A 23112-nucleotide genomic window follows, 5' to 3' on the forward strand; every position below is an offset into this window, starting at 1 on the left:
AAAAACCTGCTCTCTGGGGACCAAAAACCTGCTTTCAAGGGACCAAAAACCTGCTTTCTGGGAACAAAAACCTGCTTTCTGGGAACAAAAACCTGCTCTCTGGGGACCAAAAACCTGCTTTCTGGGAACAAAAACCTGCTTTCTGGGAACAAAACCTGCTTTCTGGGAACAAAACCTGCTTTCTGGGAACAAAAACCTGCTTTCTGGGAACAAAAACCTGCTTTCTGGGAACAAAAACCTGCTTTCTGGGAACAAAACCTGCTTTCTGGCAGTGCCAGCCCTTGGAGAAGGCCAGCCTGAGCACAGAGCTGTCCCCAGCAGCCCCAGGGCAGGTGGCCCCTGTCCCTCCCCAGCCCCCTCCCTGCTCCTGGAGCAAATTGCTTCCTCTCATTAGTAAATAACCCACGAGGAACAATCCCCAGCAGGACTGGGCAGGCCTTTAGTGCCATCTGAGGGCACCAGACCCGCCTGGTGTGGATTTTCCATGCTCTGCCTTTGGGGAAGGAGGAGGAGCATCCTCATCCAGGACAGAGGGGAGCAGGAGGGGGCAGAGGGCACAGGGCAGAGGTGGAAGTGTCAGGAAGGGCTCTGTGAGCAGTGTGACCCCTCCAGCACCCACCACAAGCACCAATTCATGGGAATAAATGTGAGCTGAGGGACCCAGGGCAGCCTGAACCACAGCAATCCCCTCACCCCTCACTGGTCCAGCACACGTGTGGCTGGATCACAGCACTGCTGAGGCTGGAAAAGGCCTTTAAGGTCCTTTAATCCAATGGTAAACCCAGCACTGGGAAAGCCACGACTAAACCTGTCCCCGAGTGCCACATCCTTCTAATCCCTCCAGGGATGGGGACTCCACCCTGCCCTGGGCTTTAGAACCCTGCTCCTAACACAGTCTGAGCCTCCCCTGGCACAGCTTGGGGCTGTTTCCTCCTGTCCCATCACTTTTTACCTGGCTGAAGTTACTGACCCCCCCCAGCTCCTGTCAGGGACTTGGAGAAGGGAGAAGGTTCCCCTTGAGCCTCCTTTTCTCTGAGACTCACAAGCACCTGAACAGAACCATCCCCTCTCTTTTGGATTGGGATGGGGTGGCATGAGGTCTCTGGAAAGGATTTAGAAGGGGGTGGAGGGACACTGAGTTCCCCAGGACAAACTTTTCCCTGCTCCTGCCACTGTCAGGAGCCTTCCCACATCACCACGTCCCTCCATGGGCCTTGGTTTGTGCAATTCAATGTTTTTCCTTCTGAAAAGCACTGGGGATTGTCCCTGGTGCCAAGTGGCTCCCACATTTTACTTCAGAGGGTGGGGAGGGTGTCAGGAAGGATTTTTTCATGGAAAGCTTGGGATGCACTGGAAGGGGTTGCCCTGGGAAGTGGTGAAACACCTTGGAGGTGTTCAAGAAACAACTGGACGTGGCACTCTGCTGGGCTTTAGCTGACTGGGTGGTGTTGGCTCAAAGGCTGGGCTTGATCTTGGAGGTCTTTTCCACCCTTGGTGATTTTTTAAGGAGCATTTTTGCAGCTCTGGGGCACTGAGGACTCAGCTTGGTTCAAGGCCAGCAAGAGCAGAGCAGGTCCTTGGTGGGAACCAGGGAGGTTTTCCTGCAGATTTACTGTAAACTCACCCATTTGGGGCAGCTGTGAGTCAGTGAGCTCCCTGAGCAGGAGAGCAGATCATTATCTGAGCACAGCCCGTGTTTGTGAGCACAAACACAAACGGGCTCACGCTCTCACCAACTCCCACACAGCTCCAGCATTAATCAAGAGCTGAGCAGCCGAGGCTTTAATGAGCAGCCAGCAGGGAGGGCAGAACAGCAGCTCCAGCCAGGAATGTGAGTGCTCCTAAACGCTGGGAAGAGCTGCCATGGAGTGTATAAATAATTAAACATTAGTAATTAGAAGAATGCAGCCAGGTCAAGGAAAAGTGAAGCTTTTCAGTTTTTTTTTCTTTGAACTGAGGAATATTGCATTGAGTCAAAGTTATCGCAAGTTAAACCAAAATTATTGCAAGTTATCTGCTATTTAAGATTAAAACAGACCCAAAAAACCAAACACTAAGAACCCTCCAGGAACGAGCTCCTCACTTCCTTCTCTTGCATAGTCCCAGCCAGTCCTGGGATGAACGATCTGGAAAGGCAACATGGACACTGCAGGTGTTTCCAGCCTTTCTTATCTTCAATCATAATTCAGAAACAAGAGAATGAAGTGCAGGGAAGGGATGGGGACAGGCAGAAGGTCCCTGGCCATGCCCATCACCTCTGCAGCAAACAACACTGGTACAAAGTGCAGAGGGGCAGTCCCAAAACTGGTCCAACCCCTGTCCATCAGGAATGACCCCGGAGCAATCCCAAACCCAGGCTGTGCCCTGTGTCCATCAGGAACCCATCCTGTGCCCCTGCCCATCAGCAATCCCAACCCTGGCCTGTGCCCCTGTCCATCAGGAACCCACTCTGGAGCAATCCCAAACCTGGTCCATCCCTGTGCCCATCAGAACCCAGCCTGGAGCCTCTTCACGGGACACCCCAGCCCAGAGGGGCAGCAGAAGGGACCCCTGAAGCAGTTCAGAGCCCTCAGACCCCATTTCAAGGCTGAATTCCCCTCTCAGCCATCCCCAGGCATGTTTTCCTGGCATTTCCTTTGAGCTGCCTCTCCCCATCCTTCCCCAATTAAACTCCATTTAGGGAATTGTTAAAAACACCCCACACTGGCAACACAAACCACCCCAAACTACACCACCCCCAAAGGACAGGAGCTCCCCAGATCCCTCTCCAGGCTGGTTCCCCATCACACGATTCCCATCCTTCAGCCTTTCCCCACCTGATCCCCTCCAGGCAGGTCCCTGCTGCCCCCAGACTGTCCCAACCACCCTAAAGGCAGAGCTGAGGGCTGTGTTATCAGGGATTATTTGTGGTGTGGGGGATTATTGCTGCCATGGTCCTGACAGGATGCTGAAGCTTGCCAGTGCTGCCTCCAGTTTCACCAGTACAACCCCCTGCTCTCGGGAGCTGGCCTGGATTTGCACCAAGTGCTGTTCTGGGAAATTATAAAACCAAACCAGTTCCTGTTGGGTCTTGTCTGATCTGAGTAAAAACGAGTGGCCAGCTATAAATAGATTGAGTGACATCTCCAGGGCTTCCTGCCTGCCTTTCCTGTGTCTTGGGGCACAGACCTGACTGATTTCACGTGGGAGTTGTTTTTTTCTGGGTGCATCTTCACATCGTGACACCAGCTTGCCAACGTGGCCATCACCAGAGGAACCCTAGGCTTCCAGCCCTGCTCCCTGTGCCCAAGCTGTGGGACCACCCAAACCCCCGGGAACACCCAGCACCTGCAGCCCCAGGGACACAGATTAAGCTGGAAAAATGAGATCCTGTTAATTGAAATGAATAATGGTGGGGGGTCCATTGCACAGGTTCTTTCAGGTGTTGGTCCATGGAATTGGTTCTCATTTTTGGCTGCATTTGGCAGCGTGGGAGAACAAAGTTGAAGGAGATTTGTGTGGGTCTGTTGAGGTTGTTCAGGGTTGCTCAGGCCCACCCAGAGGTGGTGCCAAGGAACAGAGCTGGAGTTTGGAAGAGGAATTAGAGGAGACCCTGAGCTGGTGTGTGGGCAGTAAAACCAGCCAGGACAGCAGGACAAATATTAAAATCTTTAGAGGGACTATGAATTTTCCTGTTCAAATCTGCTCTCAGGCTTCAGGGGGTGACTTTCTTTCATGTCTTGGGACTGGGGAGATTTTTCTCAGAAGAATAATTTCCAACCGGGGTTGATCTGTGGCAGCAAGGCTTGGGTGGCACCACCTGACCCAAACTCTGTGCCCTGGGTCCCTCTCCTATTTCTGTGAGGGTTTTTTCACTCCCAGCTCCGTGTTTGGAGAGAAAAAACAGCCTGTTTATAACAGAGCATCCTGTGTGGGCAGCTGGAAATTCTGTGAGGGCTCACATGTCATCAATAACTTCTCCGCTCTCGTTTTCACCTGGCTGAGCCACTGACAAAGGTGTTCCATTTGCTGTGGTGTTCTGCTCCTGGACTTTCCAGAAAAGGGATTCAGCAGGTTTGGGTACAGCTCTCATGACCTTTTATCCCAGTGGAAAGCAGCGGCTCACAAAGGAGGCCATCGATGTCCCTCTGCCCACTCGGTATTTCCTCTTCCTCGTGAACGTGACTCATGGACCTGATTGCAGCTAAACCCAGGAGCTGTGATCCTCACTGCTCACCTCCTTCAGCCCATTCTCCTGGGATCTGCCCTCCCCTGGGAGCAGGCTGAGGTCGGGCAGAGCTGGCAGCCAGCTGGTCTCAGGAGCTGAACCTGGGGAACCACCTCTGGAACCAGCTCTGGGAACCAGCTCTGGAACCAGCTCTGGGAACCAGCTCTGGGAACCAGCTCTGGAACCAGCTCTGGAACCAGCTCTGGGAACCAGCTCTGGAACCAGCTCTGGAACCAGCTCTGGAACCAGCTCTGGAACCAGCTCTGGAACCAGCTCTGGAACCAGCTCCGGGAACGAGCTCTGGGAACCAGCTCTGGAACCAGCTCCAGGAACCAGCTCTGGGAACCAGCTCCGGGAACCAGCTCTGGAACCAGCTCTGGGAACCAGCTCTGGAACCAGCTCTGGGAACCACCTCTGGAACCAGCTCTGGAACCAGCTCTGGAACCAGCTCTGGAACCAGCTCTGGAACCAGCTCCGGGAACGAGCTCTGGGAACCACCTCTGGAACCAGCTCTGGAACCAGCTCTGGAACCAGCTCTGGAACCAGCTCCGGGAACGAGCTCTGGGAACCAGCCTGGGCTTTGAAGCCTGGAGGCATCGCAGGATTAGGAAGCTTTGCTTTGGTCCCAAGCACCAACTCCAGTTTGGGTTTGAGCCTCAGGGTGTTCCCATTCACCTCCACGTTCCAGACTGGCAGCTGTGCTAAGACCTCACTTTGCTCCATTTGGTGAATTTGGCTTCACAATTTGGGCTGATTTGAGCTGTGCCTGGGATGGTTTCTGCTGGTCCCTCAGCCTGGCTGTGAACCACTGGTGCTTCCTGTTGTGGTTTCCTGCCTCAGCTGAGACGCCTCCTCTCTGCTCTCCCTTCCTGCTCTCATCAGGGCCACTTCAGAGCTCCATGGGGACAACAGATAGCTACAGGAGGCTCTGGTTGCCATAAATCCAGCTCCTGGCAGGTCTCTGCTGCTGAGGGCTGAGCAGGGCAGGGTGCACAGGACAGAACGGTTCCTCCTGAGCTCTTCCAACGCAGAGATCCAGCCAAGCCCTTCCAGGCTCCAGTGATGCCAGGGGATGGCAGGAGGGCCCTGTACTGCTGGGAGGGACGAACCAGGCTGGTGTGAGCCAGAGCAGGACTGACCACCAGAGCAGGACTGACCACCAGGGCAGGGCTGACCACCAGGGCAGGACTGACCACCAGGGCAGGACTGACCACCAGGGCAGGGCTGACCACCAGAGAAGGACTGACCACCAGGGCAGGACTGACCACCAGGGCAGGACTGACCACCAGGGCAGGACTGACCACCAGGGCAGGGCTGACCACCAGGGCAGGACTGACCACCAGGGCAGGGCTGACCACCAGAGAAGGACTGACCACCAGGGCAGGGCTGACCACCAGGGCAGGACTGACCACCAGGGCTGACCACCAGGGCAGGGCTGACCACCAGAGAAGGACTGACCACCAGGGCAGGACTGACCACCAGGGCAGGACTGACCACCAGGGCTGACCACCAGGGCAGGACTGACCACCAGGGCTTGACTGACCACCAGGGCAGGGCTGACCACATGTCCAGGCACAGCTCTGGCCACTGTCTGGGAGCAGAGGCCACAGCACCGGGCTCAGCTCACGGGGAAGCAACTTCTCCCACCATGTCCAGAAAAGTCAAATTGGGAAGAATCAGGGCAAACACACACAGCGCTGCCCCAAAATCTGATGTTTCTTTGCTCCTCACATGAGCGATGCATTTGCAGGAGGCACAGATGGAGAAGATCTCTCTGATCTTTTTGGGGTCATCGTCTGCACAGGAGAAACCCCGAAGTTCAGGCTCAGGGGAACAAATGAGACCCTTTGGTGAGGAGAATGTTTCCATTGATTGCAGCAAACTGGGCCCTGCCAACACCCTCTGGGTGGGATTTTAGATGATTCAAGATAGAGATACAAGCCCTGTACAGAGACAAGCCCTAAAGCCCTTCAGAACTGAGGGCAGGGACTTGGTCAACGAAGGGCCCTCTCTGCCAAGGGGATCAGAGCATCAGGAACCAGCCAGAGCCAGGTATTGTAGGGGAAAATTCCACAGATTGTTTAAAAAACAATTCAAGGAAGGTTTCTTCTTGTTCCTGCTGACTGATGGTTGATGTCTGCCCAGAAGCATTTGGGTTTCTCTCCTTTCGCTGTGCTTGGTGCAGTTGTTTATCTAAATGTTGTTTTAGACATTTCATATCTACCTCGTGTTTTAATCTTAATGCATTTAAGAGTTTGGCCTTCTAGACCTCCATGGCAAAACTCATTTATTCAGAGAGACCAAAGAATTTCCTTTTATTGTGAACAGGGCTAGAGAGAAAACAGTAGGAAGTCAAGGCTGAAAACATCAGGATGGATTTAAGGAGCACATTTTTAATAGTGAAGGTAATCAAGCACTGGAGGAATTCACTGTAGGATTTGGGGCATTCTCTGTTGCTTGGGATCTTTAAATCAAGATCAGGTGAATTTTTATTTACACTTCCCAGCTCCAGTAAGGGCAGAATAGAGTGATGTGGGACGCCGTGAGTTTGAAATGACCTCACAGAGATCCAGCGGGAGAACCTCTAGACAGGGCAGTCTGAACCCCAATGAAACCACTTCTCAAAATGACGTTTCACGGACCAATTTTCCCTGCCAGGCCGAGCCCCAGCAGCACGTGAGCCATCGCGGCGAGTCAAGGCGGGGAGATGCCGGACGCCGCTGCCCACCTGCCCTTCTACTACGGCAGCATCGCGCGCTCGGAGGCCGAGGAGCACCTGAAGCTGGCGGGGATGGCGGACGGGCTGTTCCTGCTGCGGCAGTGCCTGCGCAGCCTGGGCGGCTACGTGCTGTCCATGGTGTGCGACCTGCAGTTCTACCACTACCCCATCGAGCGCCAGCTCAACGGCACCTACGCCATCCTGGGGGGCAAGGCGCACTGCGGCCCCGAGGAGCTCTGCGAGTTCTACTCCAAGGATGCCGACGGGCTCTGCTGCCCCCTGCGCAAGCCCTGCAACCGCCCCAGCGGGGTGGAGCCCCAGCCCGGCGTCTTCGACAGCATGAGGGACAACATGGTGCGGGAGTACGTGCGGCAGACCTGGAAACTGGAGGTACTGGGCCTTTCCGGGGGTGGGCTGGGAAGCCGTGACCCCTCTGGCACTGCCGTGTCCTGTGTGTAGCACAGCAGAGTAAGGTTCCTCTCTTTGGAGGGTGCTGGAGCTGTGAGGGGTCTGAGTCCTGTTCTTTCCCGGTTTCTTCTCCACACGCTGGTCTAAATGTCTCCCCAAGCCTTCAGACCCATCCTTGGAACAGCTGGAACTCACTTTGCAGACCTTTCCCCAAGGAAGAATTCATTTTGCAGGCTTTTCCTCTTCTCTGCAGCCCATGGGATGCTCCCTGACTTAGCCCAGAGCTCTGGTCCCAAAAGCCAACAACCCATCCCAAACAACAAACCCATCCCAGAACTAAACCAATTCATCGCAAGACCCAATGACTCATCCCTGAACTAAACAAACCCATCCCAAACCCCAACAAACTCATCCCAAACCTCAACAAACCCATCCCAAACCCCAACAAACCCATCCCAGAACTAAACAAACACATCCCAAAACCCAACCATAGAGCTCCAGAGGCACATAAAGACATGACCCCTATGTCCTGGATGTGTCCCTGGGATTGGCTCTGTTGGTCAGAGTGTGGTGTTAATAAAGCCAAGGTTTTGGGTTCCATCCCCACTTGGGCCCATTTACTTAATAATTGGACTTGATGATCCTTGTGGGACGCTTCCAACTCAGAATATTCTGTGATTTCTGGGAATATCTCTCCATATGTGAGGTGCCTGTGCCTCCAAACGTTGTGCTGAAGATGAAATTAAACCAGACTTCAACTTCTGCTCTGAACTTTTTCACTCTTCAGAGTTAAATTTTTGCCTCTGTGGAGGGTTTTTTTTTGCCAGTGAAGATTTTACCCATGAGACCAAGGCAGGGGGTGCTGGATCAGCTCTGTGTGTTATTTAAATTTAAAAATAGCCACAAACAGGTTCCTGCATTTTATTGCAGACTGGAATATCTACAATATAATTCAAAACTAAATGGTCCCACTCACAGCCACTGGCTTAATTTCCTTCTGCCTGCTGCCACCTTGGCTCCTCAGACACTTCCAGGGGTCATTTTGTTGTTTTCTTGGAAGGGGCTGCCCAGGGAGGTTTGGAGTCCTCACCCATGGAGGTGTCCAAGGAAGGCCTGGATGTGGCACTTGGTGCTCTGGGCTGGGGACAAGGTGGGGATGGGGCACAGCTTGGCCTCGATGACCTTGGAGGTCTTTTCCAACCTAAATAATTCTGGGATTCTATATTTTCTTTTAAGTCCCCAGAGAAATATGGCTTGGGCAGTCTCCTTACAGAGCCTTTCCACAGAAGCTCTCTAAATGTGACCTATTTACACCAAATGTGTTTGACAGAATGAGGTATTTCACAGGGTGAACGAGGTGTTCTGTAGGGTTTCTACAGCTGAATGAGGTGTTCTGTGCTAAAATGAGGCATTTTGTAGCAGAATTCTCTCCCAGAACCGGGAATTCTGTAGGGTTTCCACCAGAGCAGATCTGTGGCCACCTGCAGATAACACAAAGGACATCGCCACCTCCTGGCAGAGGGACAGTAACAGCTGAACACCGGAGTGAGCCGGGAAAAGGAAAAAGGGTCTGTGACAGACCCCCGTGATTTCCAGACTGCACCGAGCTTGCCAAGTCCTGATGCCTGTGGGTGCTGAGCAGCCAGGAGGGCAGGGGCACCAGGAAGGTTGTGCTCTAAAGAAAATCATGGAGTGATGGAATATCCAGAGCTGGATCCCTCAGGGATGATCAGTGCAGCCCCTGGCCCTGCCCAGACCCCCCAACAAGCCCACCCTGAGCATCCCTGAGAGCGCTGTCCAAACGCTCCTGGAGCTCTGGCAGCCTTGGGGCCGGGCCCATTCCCTGGGGAGCCTGGGCAGTGCCAGCAGCCTCGGGGGGAAGAACCTTGCCCTGAGATCCATCCCAAGCCCTGGCACAGCTCCAGCCCTTCCTGGGCTCCTGTCCCTGTCCCAGAGCAGAGCAGAGCTCAGTCTCTGCCCCTTCACGTCCCCTCAGTCTCCTCTGCTCCAGCTGAACGAGCCAAGTGCCCTCAGCAGCTCCTCAGAGCCTTCCCCAGCTCCGTGTCCCTCCTCTGGACACTCTCCAACAGCTTTGGATCCTCCTGATCTTGTGGTGCCCCAAGTGCCCCCAGCACTGGAGGTGAGGCTGCCCCAGTGCAGAGCAGAGCGGGACAATCTCTCCCTGGGCCTGGTGGCCCTTTGGGCTGCCAGGACTCACTGGTGACTCAGATCCAACTCGCCACCAACCAGGAACACAAGGATGAATGACACCACACAAGTCCAGCGTTAAGATCCCCCTCATAAATGCGGTGCCTTTTCTCTTCCCCCACCAAAGTCAAAGGACTTCAGCTGCATTTAAGGGATTAGGTCAGTTGAGATAAGCCAGGAATTCTGCTCTGCAGAAGAACAGAATTCAGACATTGTTGGGTCTCAATTAATTACGAGACATTCCAAGTTTCCTGTGTCATGTGCCCCAGATGAGCTGTGCTGAAGCCATCAGCAGAGCAGCAGGATGGCAGGAGGTCTCTTTTCCTGCTCTTTCCCAGGGGGATGCCCTGGAACAGGCCATCATCAGCCAGGCTCCCCAGGTGGAGAAGCTCGTGGCCACCACAGCCCACGAGAGGATGTCCTGGTACCACGGCAATATCAGCCGGGAGGAAGCGGAACGGAGGCTCTACTCAGGGGCACAACCTGATGGGAAATTCCTGTGAGTATCCAAACCCCTGGAAGATGCTGGAATCCCTGGATTTTTTACCATTTCCCATCCCCATTGCCCTGCTGTTACTGGTTTCACATGGCAGAGGAGGTGAGGCTGAATGTGCTCATCAAAGATGGGCTGAGCCCCAAATCTGTTCTTGCCCAGTGCCTGCCCCACCATGAAGAGCCAATCTGGAGTTTTGTTTGTTTCTCATATTTCAATAGCTCTATAAAATTTGCTTGCTGCTGCACAGGATGATGAGGGATAGAGGGTTCAGTGGGGGAAGATATAAAACACTGACAGGCTGGAAATGTGAGAAAACACAGGAGAAAGTTTTGCTCTGCATCTCTGCCCTGGTGAGCCAGCAGATTCTTATTAATAATAATTTTATTGATATTATTAATATAATTTAATTCTCTCCTGGATGAGTTAGAGAAAGAAAGAATTCGAACAGTTCATCAGGAGCTGGAGCAATAGGACAAGGGGGAATGGTTTGAAACAAGGAGTAGGGCTGGATGGGATATTGGGAAGGAATTGTTGGCTGGGAGGGTGGGCAGGCCCTGGCACAGGGTGCCCAGAGCAGCTGTGGCTGCCCCTGGATCCCTGGCAGTGCCCAAGGCCGGGATGGATGGATGGAGCAGCCTGGGATGGTGGGAGGAACTGGGTGAGCTTTAAGGTCTTTTTGAGCCGAAGTGATTTGGGGATTCTCTGGTTGTATGAGAGGGGTGAAAAACTGGAGGTGAAGGGTCCCTCCTCAGCCTCTGCAGAGGGTGGTGGGAAGGTGACAATTCAATGAACTCAGCTTTTGGCTTTTGGTCAGGTCTGTCTTAATCTTTGGAGCGGAGTTTTGGCCTCTGGAGGGGTTTTTGCCTTAATGGAGGGATTTTTTTTGCCTGAAGTAGCAGGTACTGGATCAGGTCTGTCATTTAAATTTAAAAATAGCTCCAGACAGCCTCTTGCATTTTATTTTGGGCTGGAATATATACAGTTATATATATACATATATAAATATATATACGTACAAATATATATATAAATATATATACACATATATATATATCAATATATATCAATATATATCAATATATATCAATATATATCAATATATATCAATATATATCAATATATATCAATATATATCAATATATACAATATACAATATATACAATTTATGCATTTTATACAGGGATGCAGGGACGCCTCTCCAGGTGCCCACTCACCACTGACACTGACAATCCTCAGAGTAAAACCAAGAGCTGCTTTTAACAATTTATTAATAATTTTCCTTCCTGCCAGGCTGAGAGAAAAGAAGGAGAACCATGTCTACGCCCTGTCCCTGGTCTATGGCAAGACCGTGTATCACTACAGGGTGGATCACGATAAATCTGGGAAATATTCCATTCCTGAGGGCACCAAGTTCGACACGCTCTGGCAGGTACCAAGCTGGGTGTCCCCAGAAACTGAGGCACCTTTTCCTTGCTTTGAAACATTGCTAAACCCCTCAAAGTCATCAGGATAAATAAACCCCTCTAACACAATATTTTTAGTGTTAGCGAGTCAGGAATTATTTTATCATTTTTGGGTTTGTGTGTGTGGCTGATAAAATTCTGGACTCCACACAGACCCTGATCCAAAACTTTGTCACTTATTTGTACATTTATATTTATATATTTATACTTATTTACACAGAAAAAGAAATTAATGTTCATTGGTTCTAAATGACAACATAACAGCACGGTTGTGGGTTTGATCCCCATCACTTAATAATTAATAATTAATAATCATCACTATTGATCATGAGGGGTCCCTTCCAACTCAGAATATTCTATTACTTTGTGCTAATTCTCTTTCATTAATTAGTATATTATCCTCTATTGGTTATTAATTTCTCTCTTTTTCTGCTAATTAGACCATATTTTTAATCTTTTTAGTCTTTTTTTTTTTCTCCAGCAGAGACTCTCCAATGCCTAAACTAAATCTTTTTTAGTCTCCTTTTTCTTCTGGTTTCTCCAAAGTCTCCTTGTGGTCCATAAATTCTGCATTCCAGATGTCCAGCCTCAATCCATCCTCCTCTCCCAGGCTTTGTTCATTGGAGTATATCAGAATAAATTTATCAAAACTTCAAATTCCAGTAATTTTCCCAAGCTGTGCTCCTGCAAAAGTGGCTCATAATAATCTTGTTCCATGCTGGCTGAGAATAATTGAAGAATAACTCACTATTTATAATTAATACATTTATTGGTTGGGATTAATTAATTAAAACAAGTCATTTAAGAGTTAAACCATTAACCAAAATTATCCAGGGGGTGGATACTGGAGCTTCCTCCTGGCTAGGGCTGTCTGAGGGACAGCAAGCCCATTTTGCTGAATTTTCTGAATTCTCAGGGCTGTTTTCACTTGGAATTTTATTGAAAACAAAGATTTTGGGGCATTTTTATGGTGACAGAGCCGTGCCAGGCTCCAGATTGCAGCTGAAATGTGAGTGAGCCAGGAGGGGAGGGGAAAGCCTGGTGTCCCTGGCTCTGGTCCCAGGGCTGGGCTGGTGTCCCCAGGGATGTCCCCTCTGTGCTGGATCCACGGTGCTGCCATCAAAAACTGCCTGGGATCCATGGAACAAACCCTGGACTTCCTCTGGGAAAGGATCTGCTTCCTCTCAGGATTTATCCCACAAATCAGGGCCTAAAACCTCTCCTGGCTGACACAACAACAGCATTGCACTGAACATGCCCTGCTCAGACTGGAGATTTTGTCTTTCTTTGGGCCTTATCGAATTTCCCGAGTTCTTCCCAGCCCTGGCAGATATCCAGGGATGTCATCACACCCTGGGACATCCCTGAGTGCACAAACAGAGGACAGAAAACAGTCTGGTCCCTGCCTGCCATGAATCTGAGAGGAATCATTGCTCTAAGCCACAAAAGTTGCCTTCAACAATAATAATAATAGTAAAAATAATAGTAATAATAGTAATCATAATAGAAATAATAATAGAAATAGAAATAGAAATAGAAATAGAAATAGAAATAGAAATAGAAATAGAAATAGAAATAGAAATAGAAATAGAAATAGAAATAGAAATAGAAATAATAATGATGATGATAATACTACTACTAATACTACTACTACTAATGATGATAATAGTAATAATAGCAATAGTAATAGCAATAATAGCAATAATAGTAATAGTAATAGTAATAGTAATAGTAATAGTAATAATAATAATAATAATAATAATAATAATTCTCACAATAATCTCTTTTTCCTCCCATCCTTTCCCCAGTTGGTGGAGTATTTAAAACTCAAACCAGACGGGCTGATTTTCTACCTGAGGGAAGCCTGCCCCAACCCCAACATGCCAGGTGAGCTGGCACCTCTCAGTGCCACCCCTGGCCTTGGTTTGCCACCAACTGGTGGCAGCTGGAGCAGTTCCAGCCCAAATTTCCCTTCCAGTGCCCAGCCCTGGCGAGGAGGGGGCAGCGAATCTGGGCCATTCTCCCGTGGTGCTGTCACTGCCCAGGCCTGGCCTAAGGTGGCCCAAAGGCAGGAGCCAGGGGGGTCAGTGACAAATGGATTTGGTGCCCAAAAGATGGATTTGGAGCGTGACCTGCTTTTTGGGCAGCAGGAAAATCCATGTCCTGCAAGGCTGGGCCCTGCTGGCTCTCTAAACACTCAAAACCAGGGGGCACTTCGGGTCCACGTGTCACAAATGTCACTTCAGAGCCTGGCCTGGGGCACAGCTCTCTGCCCCTGGCCCCATGGCATGCTCCAGTGCTGGCACTTTCCCTGAGAAAATTTGGGAATAACAGACACATCCAGACACATTTCCACACCTTTTTTGGCTAAAGCTGTGGAAATTTTCCTTTGGGGGTGGAGGGGATGTGATCAGACCCACAGGGTCCTTCAGGGGCGATGCTCTGACCCTGCCTGGGGAGAAGTGCTGATAACAAACTCCTGATAACAAATCCTCTCTCCTGGTTCACAGCCTCTGCAGCACCAGTCCCACCCACCCACCCCTCCGTGAGCGTAAGTTTGGGGGAGGCTCTGTTTTATTGGCACCTCAGCGATTTTAATATTGCTGCATTTCAAGCTTGGCTGATCAAACCCTGCTCTTCAAACTCTGCTTTTGTCTAAGAGCTCAGGAACTGCACTGGGCTTTATTGAGCCCAGCTGGGATGTTGTTCCCTTTCCAGCTTGGATGGGGGTGGGGAATAGCTGGGCACAGCCCCTGGTAGAGCTGAGAGGGGTTTCCATTCATCCCGAGCTCCTTGCAAGATGTGGGCCTGTCCTTGGGGACCCCTCCATCCCTGCCCTGCTGGCCAGGCAGGAGCGAGGAGGCCGTGCTGGGATCCTGGGAATGCTCATCCCTGCTGCTCCCACTGGCCCCCAGCCAGGGCTTTGTGCTCCCTCTGCCCCAGGGAATGTCCCTGCTCAGTCACTGCGTGCTGAGCTCTGCTGAAAACAGCGGGTTTGGGGGTCCCAGGGGGGCTGAGTGAGGCCTGGGGGGTCACCCATCACCTCAGGGTGTTCTCACAACCCACAGTGACCTCCGGGGTGCTGGCACTGCCCAGGCTCCCCAGGGAATGGGCCCGGCCCCAAGGCTGCCAGAGCTCCAGGAGCGTTTGGACAGCGCTCTCAGGGATGCTCAGGGTGGGCTTGTTGGGGGGTCTGGGCAGGGCCAGGGGCTGCACTGATCATCCCTGAGGGATCCAGCTCTGGAGATTCTGGGATCCTGTGACTCTGGCATTCCAAGCTGAGCCACCCTGTCACTCTGTGCTCTGGGGACAGTGGCTGCACAGTCCCTGTGTGCTCACAAGGGCTCTCTTCCTGTGCTGGCTGTGACCTGAGCTGTCCCCAGGCTGCCCTGCCCTTCCTGCAGACGGGGAGTGCTGGGATAGGGACAGCAGAGGGGACAGAGAGCCCTCACCCTGCACAGCCCCTGGGAGAAGGGTGCTGTGCTCAGGGTCCCTGGGCTGTGCCCTGCCCTGGGGGAACTGCAGCCAGGACTGGAACAGCAATGTTGGCTCCAGTCTCAGCCCCCCTCAGGGCCTTTCAGAGGCAGCTCCAGCTGGGGCTGTGTTGGGGGTGCATTTTCCCCGTCCCTTGACTTTGCATTTGCAACTGAAGCAATTTCTCCTTTATCCACTTTCTCCTCACTTCTCTTGCAGAGAAACCTGGGCCCTCTCAATGCTGACGGATACACACCAGACCCTGTAGGTGAGCACCTCCACAGCCTTCTCCTCCTCACAGGGGACAGGACTGGGGATGTCCCAGGAGCCTGGTGGTTCCCTGGAGCCCTGCTACAAAGCTCCTTTCTTACAGAAGCATCCAGGAGCCCCCCAGACATTTCGGGGTTCTGCACCCACACCGGGCTCCCAGGAAATCAAGCCCTACCCCATTCCTTGCCTTACCCAGGAAATGAAGCCCTGTTCTATTTTTCACTAAATACTCAGTGTATTCAGCTGAATTTCAGTGGGGTAAAGCCCTGCCCAGGGCTGGCAGGGCAGATATGTGGAGTGGGAATGCTCAGACCCCTCTCCCCATCCCACCTCCTTCAGCAGCCAGAACTGGGAGGGGCCCTGGGTTGTGAAAGGAAAGGAGATGCCCAGCAGGGACGAGAAATGCTGGAGGTGAAGGTGAATTGGCCAAAAGAGCAGAGAAACCCTCCCCAATCCATGAGGGGCAGCGGGATGGGGAAGGGCAGGTTTGTAACAAGTGTTCCTCTTGGGAAGGGGCAGGAAAATCCCGCCCGCTGCCCATGGACACCAGCGTCTACGAGAGCCCCTACAGCGACCCCGAGGAGCTGAAGGACAAGAAGCTGTTCCTGAAGAGGGACCACCTGATGATTGATGAGGTGGAGCTGGGGGCAGGAAACTTTGGCTGCGTCAAGAAGGGAGTTTACAAAATGAGGAAGTGAGTGAGGGTCCTGGGGAAGGGGGAGGGCTCCAGGGGTCCCCAGCTGTCCTGGTGGTCACTAGATGGACCCTACAGTGGCAGTGGAGTGGAGAAGAAATGATCTGCAAGGTCAGGGATGATGGATGTGGTGGCTGGGGCACCACCCCTGGAAGTGTTCAGAAAATGAGCAGATTTTGTGGTGGGGTTTAGCAGGGGTGGTGGTGCTTGGTCAGGGGTTGGATCTGATGATTTTGCAGGTCTTTTCCAACCTCAACAATCCCATGATATTATGATAGGGTGCTGTAATTCCATGGTTTTCCGTGGATTTCCACTGACAGCTGCATTGCCCTGGGTGTGGAAGCTGTGTCGCATTCCCAGGCGCGCAGCTGCCACTTCCAAAGGGACTTGCTGGGCTCAGAGGAACAACTCCACATTCCTGAGGCCACCTCTGGCCATGTCAGGCCAAAGCAGTGACACTGAGGGGTTGTGCCACCCTTGGCTCTGTTGCTGGTTTTCTGTGATGGTCTTTACTTACTTGTGCCTCAGTTTCCCCTGGAAAAATGGCACTGATGACCCAGATCTCATTGTGGGAGGGGAAGTGTCTCCAGATCAGGGGTGGCAACTTCTGGCCTACACCTCCAAGGGTGAGGTGACCTTTTCTCTCCATCCTGGGACACCAGAATGGTGCAGGGCTGTGGCAGAACAGGCTGCTGAGGGGTCAGACAGCGTCACGTGAGCAGGGATTGCCATTCCTGGCTGTGACCCCTGGTTCCAGCTGTGCTCAGCGCATCCCTGGCTGTTCCCCTGTGCAGGAAGCAGATCGACGTGGCCATCAAGATGCTGAAGAGCAACAACGAGAAGACGGTGAAGGATGAGATGATGAAGGAAGCGCAGATCATGCACCAGCTGGACAACCCCTACATCGTGCGCATGATCGGGGTGTGCGAGGCCGAGTCGCTGATGCTCGTGATGGAGATGGCATCTGGAGGGCCCCTCGACAGGTTCTTGGCTTCCAAGAAGTGAGTGTTGGATAAAACGTGGCTGATTTTCTGTGTTTCTTCTCAAAATCTGCTTCAAAACCCTGCAGGTTTTGAGGGTGCAGGAAAGCTGAAAAGAGCAGAAACCTTTCATTTCTGTCATTGAGGCTCCAGGGGCTGATGCTCATGGAGCAGAGATCTCCGTGCTCATTCTCCCTTCCAGCTGGAAATGTCAGAGGGGACCACAGCAGGTCCTTTATTGCTGAATTCTCCTTTCACCTTTCCCAGGGACGAGATCACAATGAGCAACATCGTGGAGCTGATGCACCAGGTATCCATGGGGATGAAGTACCTGGAGGAAAAGAACTTTGTCCACAGGGACCTGGCAGCCAGGAATGTCCTGCTGGTCAACCAGCACTACGCCAAGATCAGTGACTTTGGGCTCTCCAAGGCTCTGGGAGCCGATGACAGCTACTACAAGGTGGGTGTGAGCACAGCAAAGGGTCTGGAGCAGGAGCCCTCCTGGCTGGGAGGATGAGAACCCCAAAGACTTGAGGATCTGGGTCGCTCATGGACCCCTCTGCACAACATCAGGCTCTGCCTCACTGCTGTGACATTAAAAGGGGCAGAGCTCTGGTGACAAGGAGGATGCAGAGGCAGCCAGGGGGATGTGGGGCAGAAGGATGAGAGAAGAGAAGGTTATGAAGAGTGAGCCAGGGCTGGGAAAGGAGAGACCCCACCTGGAATTGTGTGTCCAGCTCTAGGGACCTCAGCACAAGACAGATGAGGACCTGCTGGAATGAGTCCAGACAAGGCCACTAAACTGGTCACAGGGACAGAGCCCCTCTGCTCTGGAGCCAGGCTGGGAGAGCTGGGGGTGCTCACCTGGAGAAGAGAAGGCTCCAGGGAGAGCTCAGAGCCCCTTGCAGGGCCTAAAGGGGCTCCAGGAGAGCTGGAGAGGGACTGGGGACAAGGCCTGGAGGGACAGGACACAGGGAATGGCTCCCACTGCCAGAGGGCAGGGCTGGATGGGATATTGGGAAGGAATTGTTGGCTGGGAGGGTGGGCAGGCCCTGGCACAGGGTGCCCAGAGCAGCTGTGGCTGCCCCTGGATCCCTGGCAGTGCCCAAGGCCAGGCTGGACGGGGCTTGGAGCAGCCTGGGATGGTGGAAGGTGTCCCTGCCATGGCAGGGGTGGCACTGGATGGGATTTAGGGTCCATCCAACCCAATCCTTTCCATGATTCCATGGTTTAACTGAGCCCTAGGGGCCAGTGGCAGGAGAAGGGTGGCACCGTGGGCATTCAGAACCTGCACAACAGGACAGCAGGGCCTGGGCTGGACTCTGGAACTCCCATTTTAGGTGATTTTTTCAGCAATGTGAGATTTGATGCAAACACTGAGTAGAATTCAGGTGCAGCTCCAGCACTCGTGTCTCAGGATTGAAATGTCCCTCCTTGCTCTGCTGCAGGCCAGGACAGCAGGGAAGTGGCCCTTGAAGTGGTACGCCCCAGAGTGCATCCTCTTCCACAAGTTCTCCAGCAAAAGCGACGTCTGGAGCTACGGTGTGACCATGTGGGAGGCCTTCAGCTTCGGGCAGAAACCCTACAAGGTGAGGCAGAACCCCACAAGGTGAGGCAGAACCCCACAAGGTGAGGCAGAACCCCACAAGGTGACACAAGAACCCCACAAGGTGAGGCAGAACCCTACAAGGTGAGGCAGGAACCCCACAAGGTGAGGCAGGGCCCTACAAGGTGAGGCAGGAACCCCACAAGGTGAGGCAGAACCCCACAAGGTGAGGCAGGGCCCTACAAGCTGGCTCTGTCACTGATGGGTGTGACAGTCCCAGCAGGGACACTCTGAAACCACAGTTCCTACTCCCTTGAGTGGGTGTTCCCACAGTTGGACACACGGGAAAGGAGACAGCCCCATTTCCACTTTGGGAAAGGCATAAATTAGGGTGGATCCCACAGCTCTGTGTTCATTTTAAGAGAGAAGAAATAGAAAACAAGCAGAATTAATTTGGGAATCTTCTGCTCATTTGAGAGATAAAGAAAAGACTTCTCATCCACTGCTGGCCCCGTGCTTGGGGTGGGACCTGGAGGGTGAACAGGATGGGTGGGATTGGGTCTGGAGGGTGGGAGGGATGGGATCTGGAAGATGGGTGGGAAGGCTGAGTGGGATGGAGCTGGTAGGACAGGAGGGATGGGGTGAGTAGGGTGGGTGGGATGGAATGGACAGGATGGGATCTGTGGGATGGGATCTACAGGATGGATGGGATGGGATCTGTGGGGTGGGATGGCCTGGCCACAGTGAACAGTTCTGGCCGCTAGGGTGGGAACAGTGACTGCTGGGTGTGGGGGGTGTGGGACCACAGCTCCACCCCAGGCCCAGCTCTAACCTGTCTCCTAACCCTGCTGCCAGCTCTGAACACAATAATCCCTTTCCCATTTGCCCCCATCCCAGAAAATTAAGGGCCCCGAGGTGATCAACCTCATAAAGCAGGGCAAGCGCATGGACTGTCCCCAGGAGTGCCCTGCAGAGATGTACGCCCTGATGCAGCAGTGCTGGACATACAGGTGAGCATTTCCCAGGGTGGCAGCTCCATCAGAGTCACCAAATCCCACAATGGGACTGGAATTTTGGGTTGGAAAGAACCTTAAAGCCCATCCAGTCCAACCCTGCCACGGGCAGGGACACCTTCACCACGCTGTCTGCATGGTGACAACACAAAGCAAACGGTGTCTCCTGACTTTGTTTGTGATGACTCCACAGCCCAAGATGAATTTTTTAATATCAGACCCCCCCCATCTGCCCGTGCCAACCCTGGAAGATCCCCAAGGCTCTGTGTCTTTGACCCTCTTCATCCCAAAAATGTCTCAGCTGCCTCCTGCGCCCTGGCACAGCCACACTGCTGCTCTCCCCCAGGGTCTCTGTGCGTCCTCCCATTGCACCTGGCCAGTTTTGTCCTCTCTGATGACCTTTTTTGTTCCTCTCTGCCCTTGCAGATGGGAAGAACGTCCAGGATTTGTGGCTGTGGAAAACATGATCCGCTCCTACTACTACAGCATTGCTGCCAAGCCCGAAAACGGGCCAGGCACAGGGGACAAGGCCAAAGCAGCTCTCCCTTGAGATTCCTTCTCCGTGCCTCCACCTGCCCTGCATGGAGCTGGAAGGGTTCCTTGTGAAGTTTTGCTTTAATCTCTCAAATGCTCCTCAGCAGCTGCGGAACTGAGGACACAGGGGACATTGGTGTCCCCACAGACAGGGACACCCAGCTGTGCCTCCCAGCTCCACCAGCCTGACCCAGCCCAGGAGTACAGACAGTGTCAGAGCTCCTTCCCACCCAATTCCAAAGCTGTCCCAGAGCTTTGTGCCTCTCAGGCTCACTGAGGATGAACTGTGTTGGCTCCAGAAAATCTGGATTTTCCCAAGTCCCTTAACAAACAATGCTTTCCCAGGAAACAACCAAGTGCACGTTTCTGGTGGGGTTTGCAGAGGGTGGGACCCGGCCCAGGGAGCCACCGAGTCCTTTTCCCTTGGATTAGGGCAGGGAGCAGCTGGTTTGCAGCTGGGATGGGGAGGAACAGTGGGACAGAGCTGGTTTGCCCCCCTGCACCCTGGCCAGCACAGAGCAGGTGTCACCCAGCCCTCCACGGTGGCTCCCAAACAATCCCAGGACCAATCCCTCAGCTCCTGGATCCCACCTGGCCCCTGTGTGCTGATGAAATGTTGTTTTTCAAGCTTAAAAACTGGTCACCCTATAAATAAACTACTCCATGTTCTGAACATCCCATGGCTCGGATCATTGAACTTTGAGAAATGTTGGCAACTGCTTCAGGCTCGTTGCCAAAACCCCCAAACCCATCGGGATAAGAGAACCCTCCAACGCTGCATTTTTAGTGTTAGAAAATTGCTTTATTCTCAGCTCTGGGTGTGGATGGGGCTGACAAAATCCCAGCCTCCACACAGCCCCCGATCCAAAACTTCCTCACCTTTTTATACATTTTTAGCAAACAAAGCAGTGAATGTTCATTGCAGCATATCAAGGTTAGCTCAACAAACTTTACAGTTTTAGTTGTTTTTCCAGGCTGTGTTCCCACAAAAGGAGCGTTGCTATATGCCAGAAATAATTTAAGAATAACACATTGTCTATAATTAACACATTGGCTAGGGTTAATTAACTAAAATGTAATTAAAACCATTAACTAAAAGCTATTTTAAAAGTTTTATCATTTCCAACAGGCTGACAAGAAAATAAATGTGATTTCCCTCTATGAATCCAGGATTTCCCTCCTTGCCCAACCTCCCCCTTTGGGCTGGTTTTGGTGCACAGCTGAAAGGTTTTTTGCATGTTTTCTTGCAAAAACAGTTGCTCACCTGCCCCAGTGCAGGGGATTGCTGCAGAGAACAGAGGCTGTGAAGGCTCTGAAGGAAGCAGGAGGCAGCAAACACAAGAATTTATCTCTCACCATCTCCTGGTAGCTAAAGCCACAGAGCAGCTCCCCCCCAGCACCTTGTCCTGGGGGAAAACAAACAGCCTCAGGCCAGCAGAGCAAGTGGCATTTGGGCTGAAAACAAAGCTCTGGTAATTAGGTAATTAGGTAATAAAGTAATTAACCATATCAACCTCTGAATCAACCTCTGTCCCAGCAGTAACTGAGACAGGTTTGATGAAAAACAAATCCTAAATTTCCTTGCTGAGAAGCTTCCAGAGACACCAACTCTTCACATGTGGCATTTTCTCTCTCAACCCCATCAACTTGTCCTGAATGTTGAACTCTGGATCTATTATCCCTCCCAGCAGAGAGGAAAACAGGTATCCAGGAGAACCTTCCTCGTTCCTGTTTGTTCAGTCAGTGCAGAGACAGGAAAAAATTCTCCTCTCTGTCATGTTTTCCTCCCAGAGAAAGCAGCTCTTTAGCTGGAAAAGAGAAGGCTCAATGTGTTTTCTACTTGGAAGCCACTGCCAAAACATTTTGTTTAGACTTTGTTTTCAAAACAAATCCATTTTCTGGTTTGAAATGATTTCTTGCAATAAATTTTCAGCTAATTGGGCACTGCTATTTTTTTTTCAAACAGGGAAGGAAAGCACCAGAGAAGTATTCCCAGAGAAACTTCTGCTTTAGTTGGAGACAGTTTTGGGTGTGTGTATCCACACCCTGACAGACAGGACACAAATCCCTTGGGATTATGCCAGAGGACCGAGGGAAGGGGTTTATCCTGCCTGGGATGGGGATAATTTGGGTTGGAAGCTGTCTCTTCCAAGAGCATTGGAAAATATCAGAAGTTGCTGGAAGGGGAAAAAGGAGTGAGACAAGCAGGACCTGAAGTCACAGAGCTCCTGAGAATCTTTGTAATTCCTGCTTTTGAGATGTGCAGGGTCTGTCAGTCACCCCTGAGGAGAATTTCCTTGGAACTGGGGCCCTGATCATCCCACTCTGCCATTCCAGAGGGACTCAGCCCCCTCAGTGGGAACATCTCCAGGCCTCCAGGCCCTACAGCCTCTCCTATCTCCCACCCACAGCAGGGATTTTCCCAGCCCTGCCTCTCTCCCCACTCCCTGCTGCAGGTGAAACACCCTGCAGGACCTGCAGCCCCTTCCCTGTCTGATCCCAGGGATCTGGGGTTGATAAGGGCAGTGTCACTGACAAAGGCAGCAGCTGGAGAGCAGACTCAGAGCTCTGTGGCAGCTGCTCCTCTTCCAGAAACTTCCCCAAATCCTCTCTTTTCTTCCTTCCCTCCTTCTCTGCACTCATCCATCTCCCTCTGTTTTTCCCAAATCTTTCAGGCTGTCTGGAATTTTCCACCCTCGGTGTTTGGAGGGAAGGGACAAGCTTCACCTTCTGAGCACCCAGAGTGAAAACGTGACAGAGCTGGCACTCATCTGATCACCACTGACACCTCAGCAGATCCCCCAGCCTGATCTGGCTCATCCCAGCCTGTCTTATCACCAGCACCCCAATCTCATCACCAGGACCCCCATCCTATCCAGGACACGCCTGCTTAGCAGCTGCACACAAGGACAAAGTGACCTTTCCATCCCTCTCAGGTTTTGTTCAGCAGCACAAAAATGGGACCAAAACCAGCTCTGGGCTCCCTGATCTCTGATTCAGAGCCCTGAGGAGTCCCTGAACCCACAGAAAAGGAGATTTTCCACACTATTTTCCCTTTTCCCACTGGGCTGTTCCCTCCTTGGCCAGCAGTGAAATGTCT

General features: G+C 52.1%; 1 protein-coding gene across 2 annotated transcripts in view; it reads left to right on the top strand.

Annotated features, from left to right (window-relative positions):
* Nucleotides 1-20652, top strand: part of ZAP70 (zeta chain of T cell receptor associated protein kinase 70) — a 31418-nt gene extending 10766 nt beyond the window's left edge. Inside the window, exons 2-13 of one of the 2 annotated variants that reach the window (XM_014259933.2) lie at nt 6866-7316; nt 9881-10041; nt 11329-11467; nt 13310-13388; nt 14012-14052; nt 15195-15243; nt 15759-15939; nt 16734-16940; nt 17187-17379; nt 18368-18508; nt 19363-19475; nt 19905-20652. In XM_014259933.2, coding sequence (XP_014115408.1) covers nt 6915-7316; nt 9881-10041; nt 11329-11467; nt 13310-13388; nt 14012-14052; nt 15195-15243; nt 15759-15939; nt 16734-16940; nt 17187-17379; nt 18368-18508; nt 19363-19475; nt 19905-20028 — 1830 coding nt within the window. In that variant the 5' untranslated portion in view covers nt 6866-6914 and the 3' untranslated portion in view covers nt 20029-20652. Of the gene's footprint in view, nt 1-6865; nt 7317-9880; nt 10042-11328; nt 11468-13309; nt 13389-14011; nt 14053-15194; nt 15244-15758; nt 15940-16733; nt 16941-17186; nt 17380-18367; nt 18509-18671; nt 18821-19362; nt 19476-19904 lie in introns of those variants that run through there. The other variant, XM_088067681.1, reaches the window with a different exon arrangement.
* Nucleotides 20653-23112: the final 2460 nt, after the last annotated feature.

This window comes from Pseudopodoces humilis, chromosome 28 (genome assembly GCF_049639895.1).
Source record: "Pseudopodoces humilis isolate 2021_Gansu_Grassland_sample_001 chromosome 28, ASM4963989v1, whole genome shotgun sequence".
NCBI classification, from domain to species: Eukaryota; Metazoa; Chordata; class Aves; order Passeriformes; family Paridae; genus Pseudopodoces; species Pseudopodoces humilis.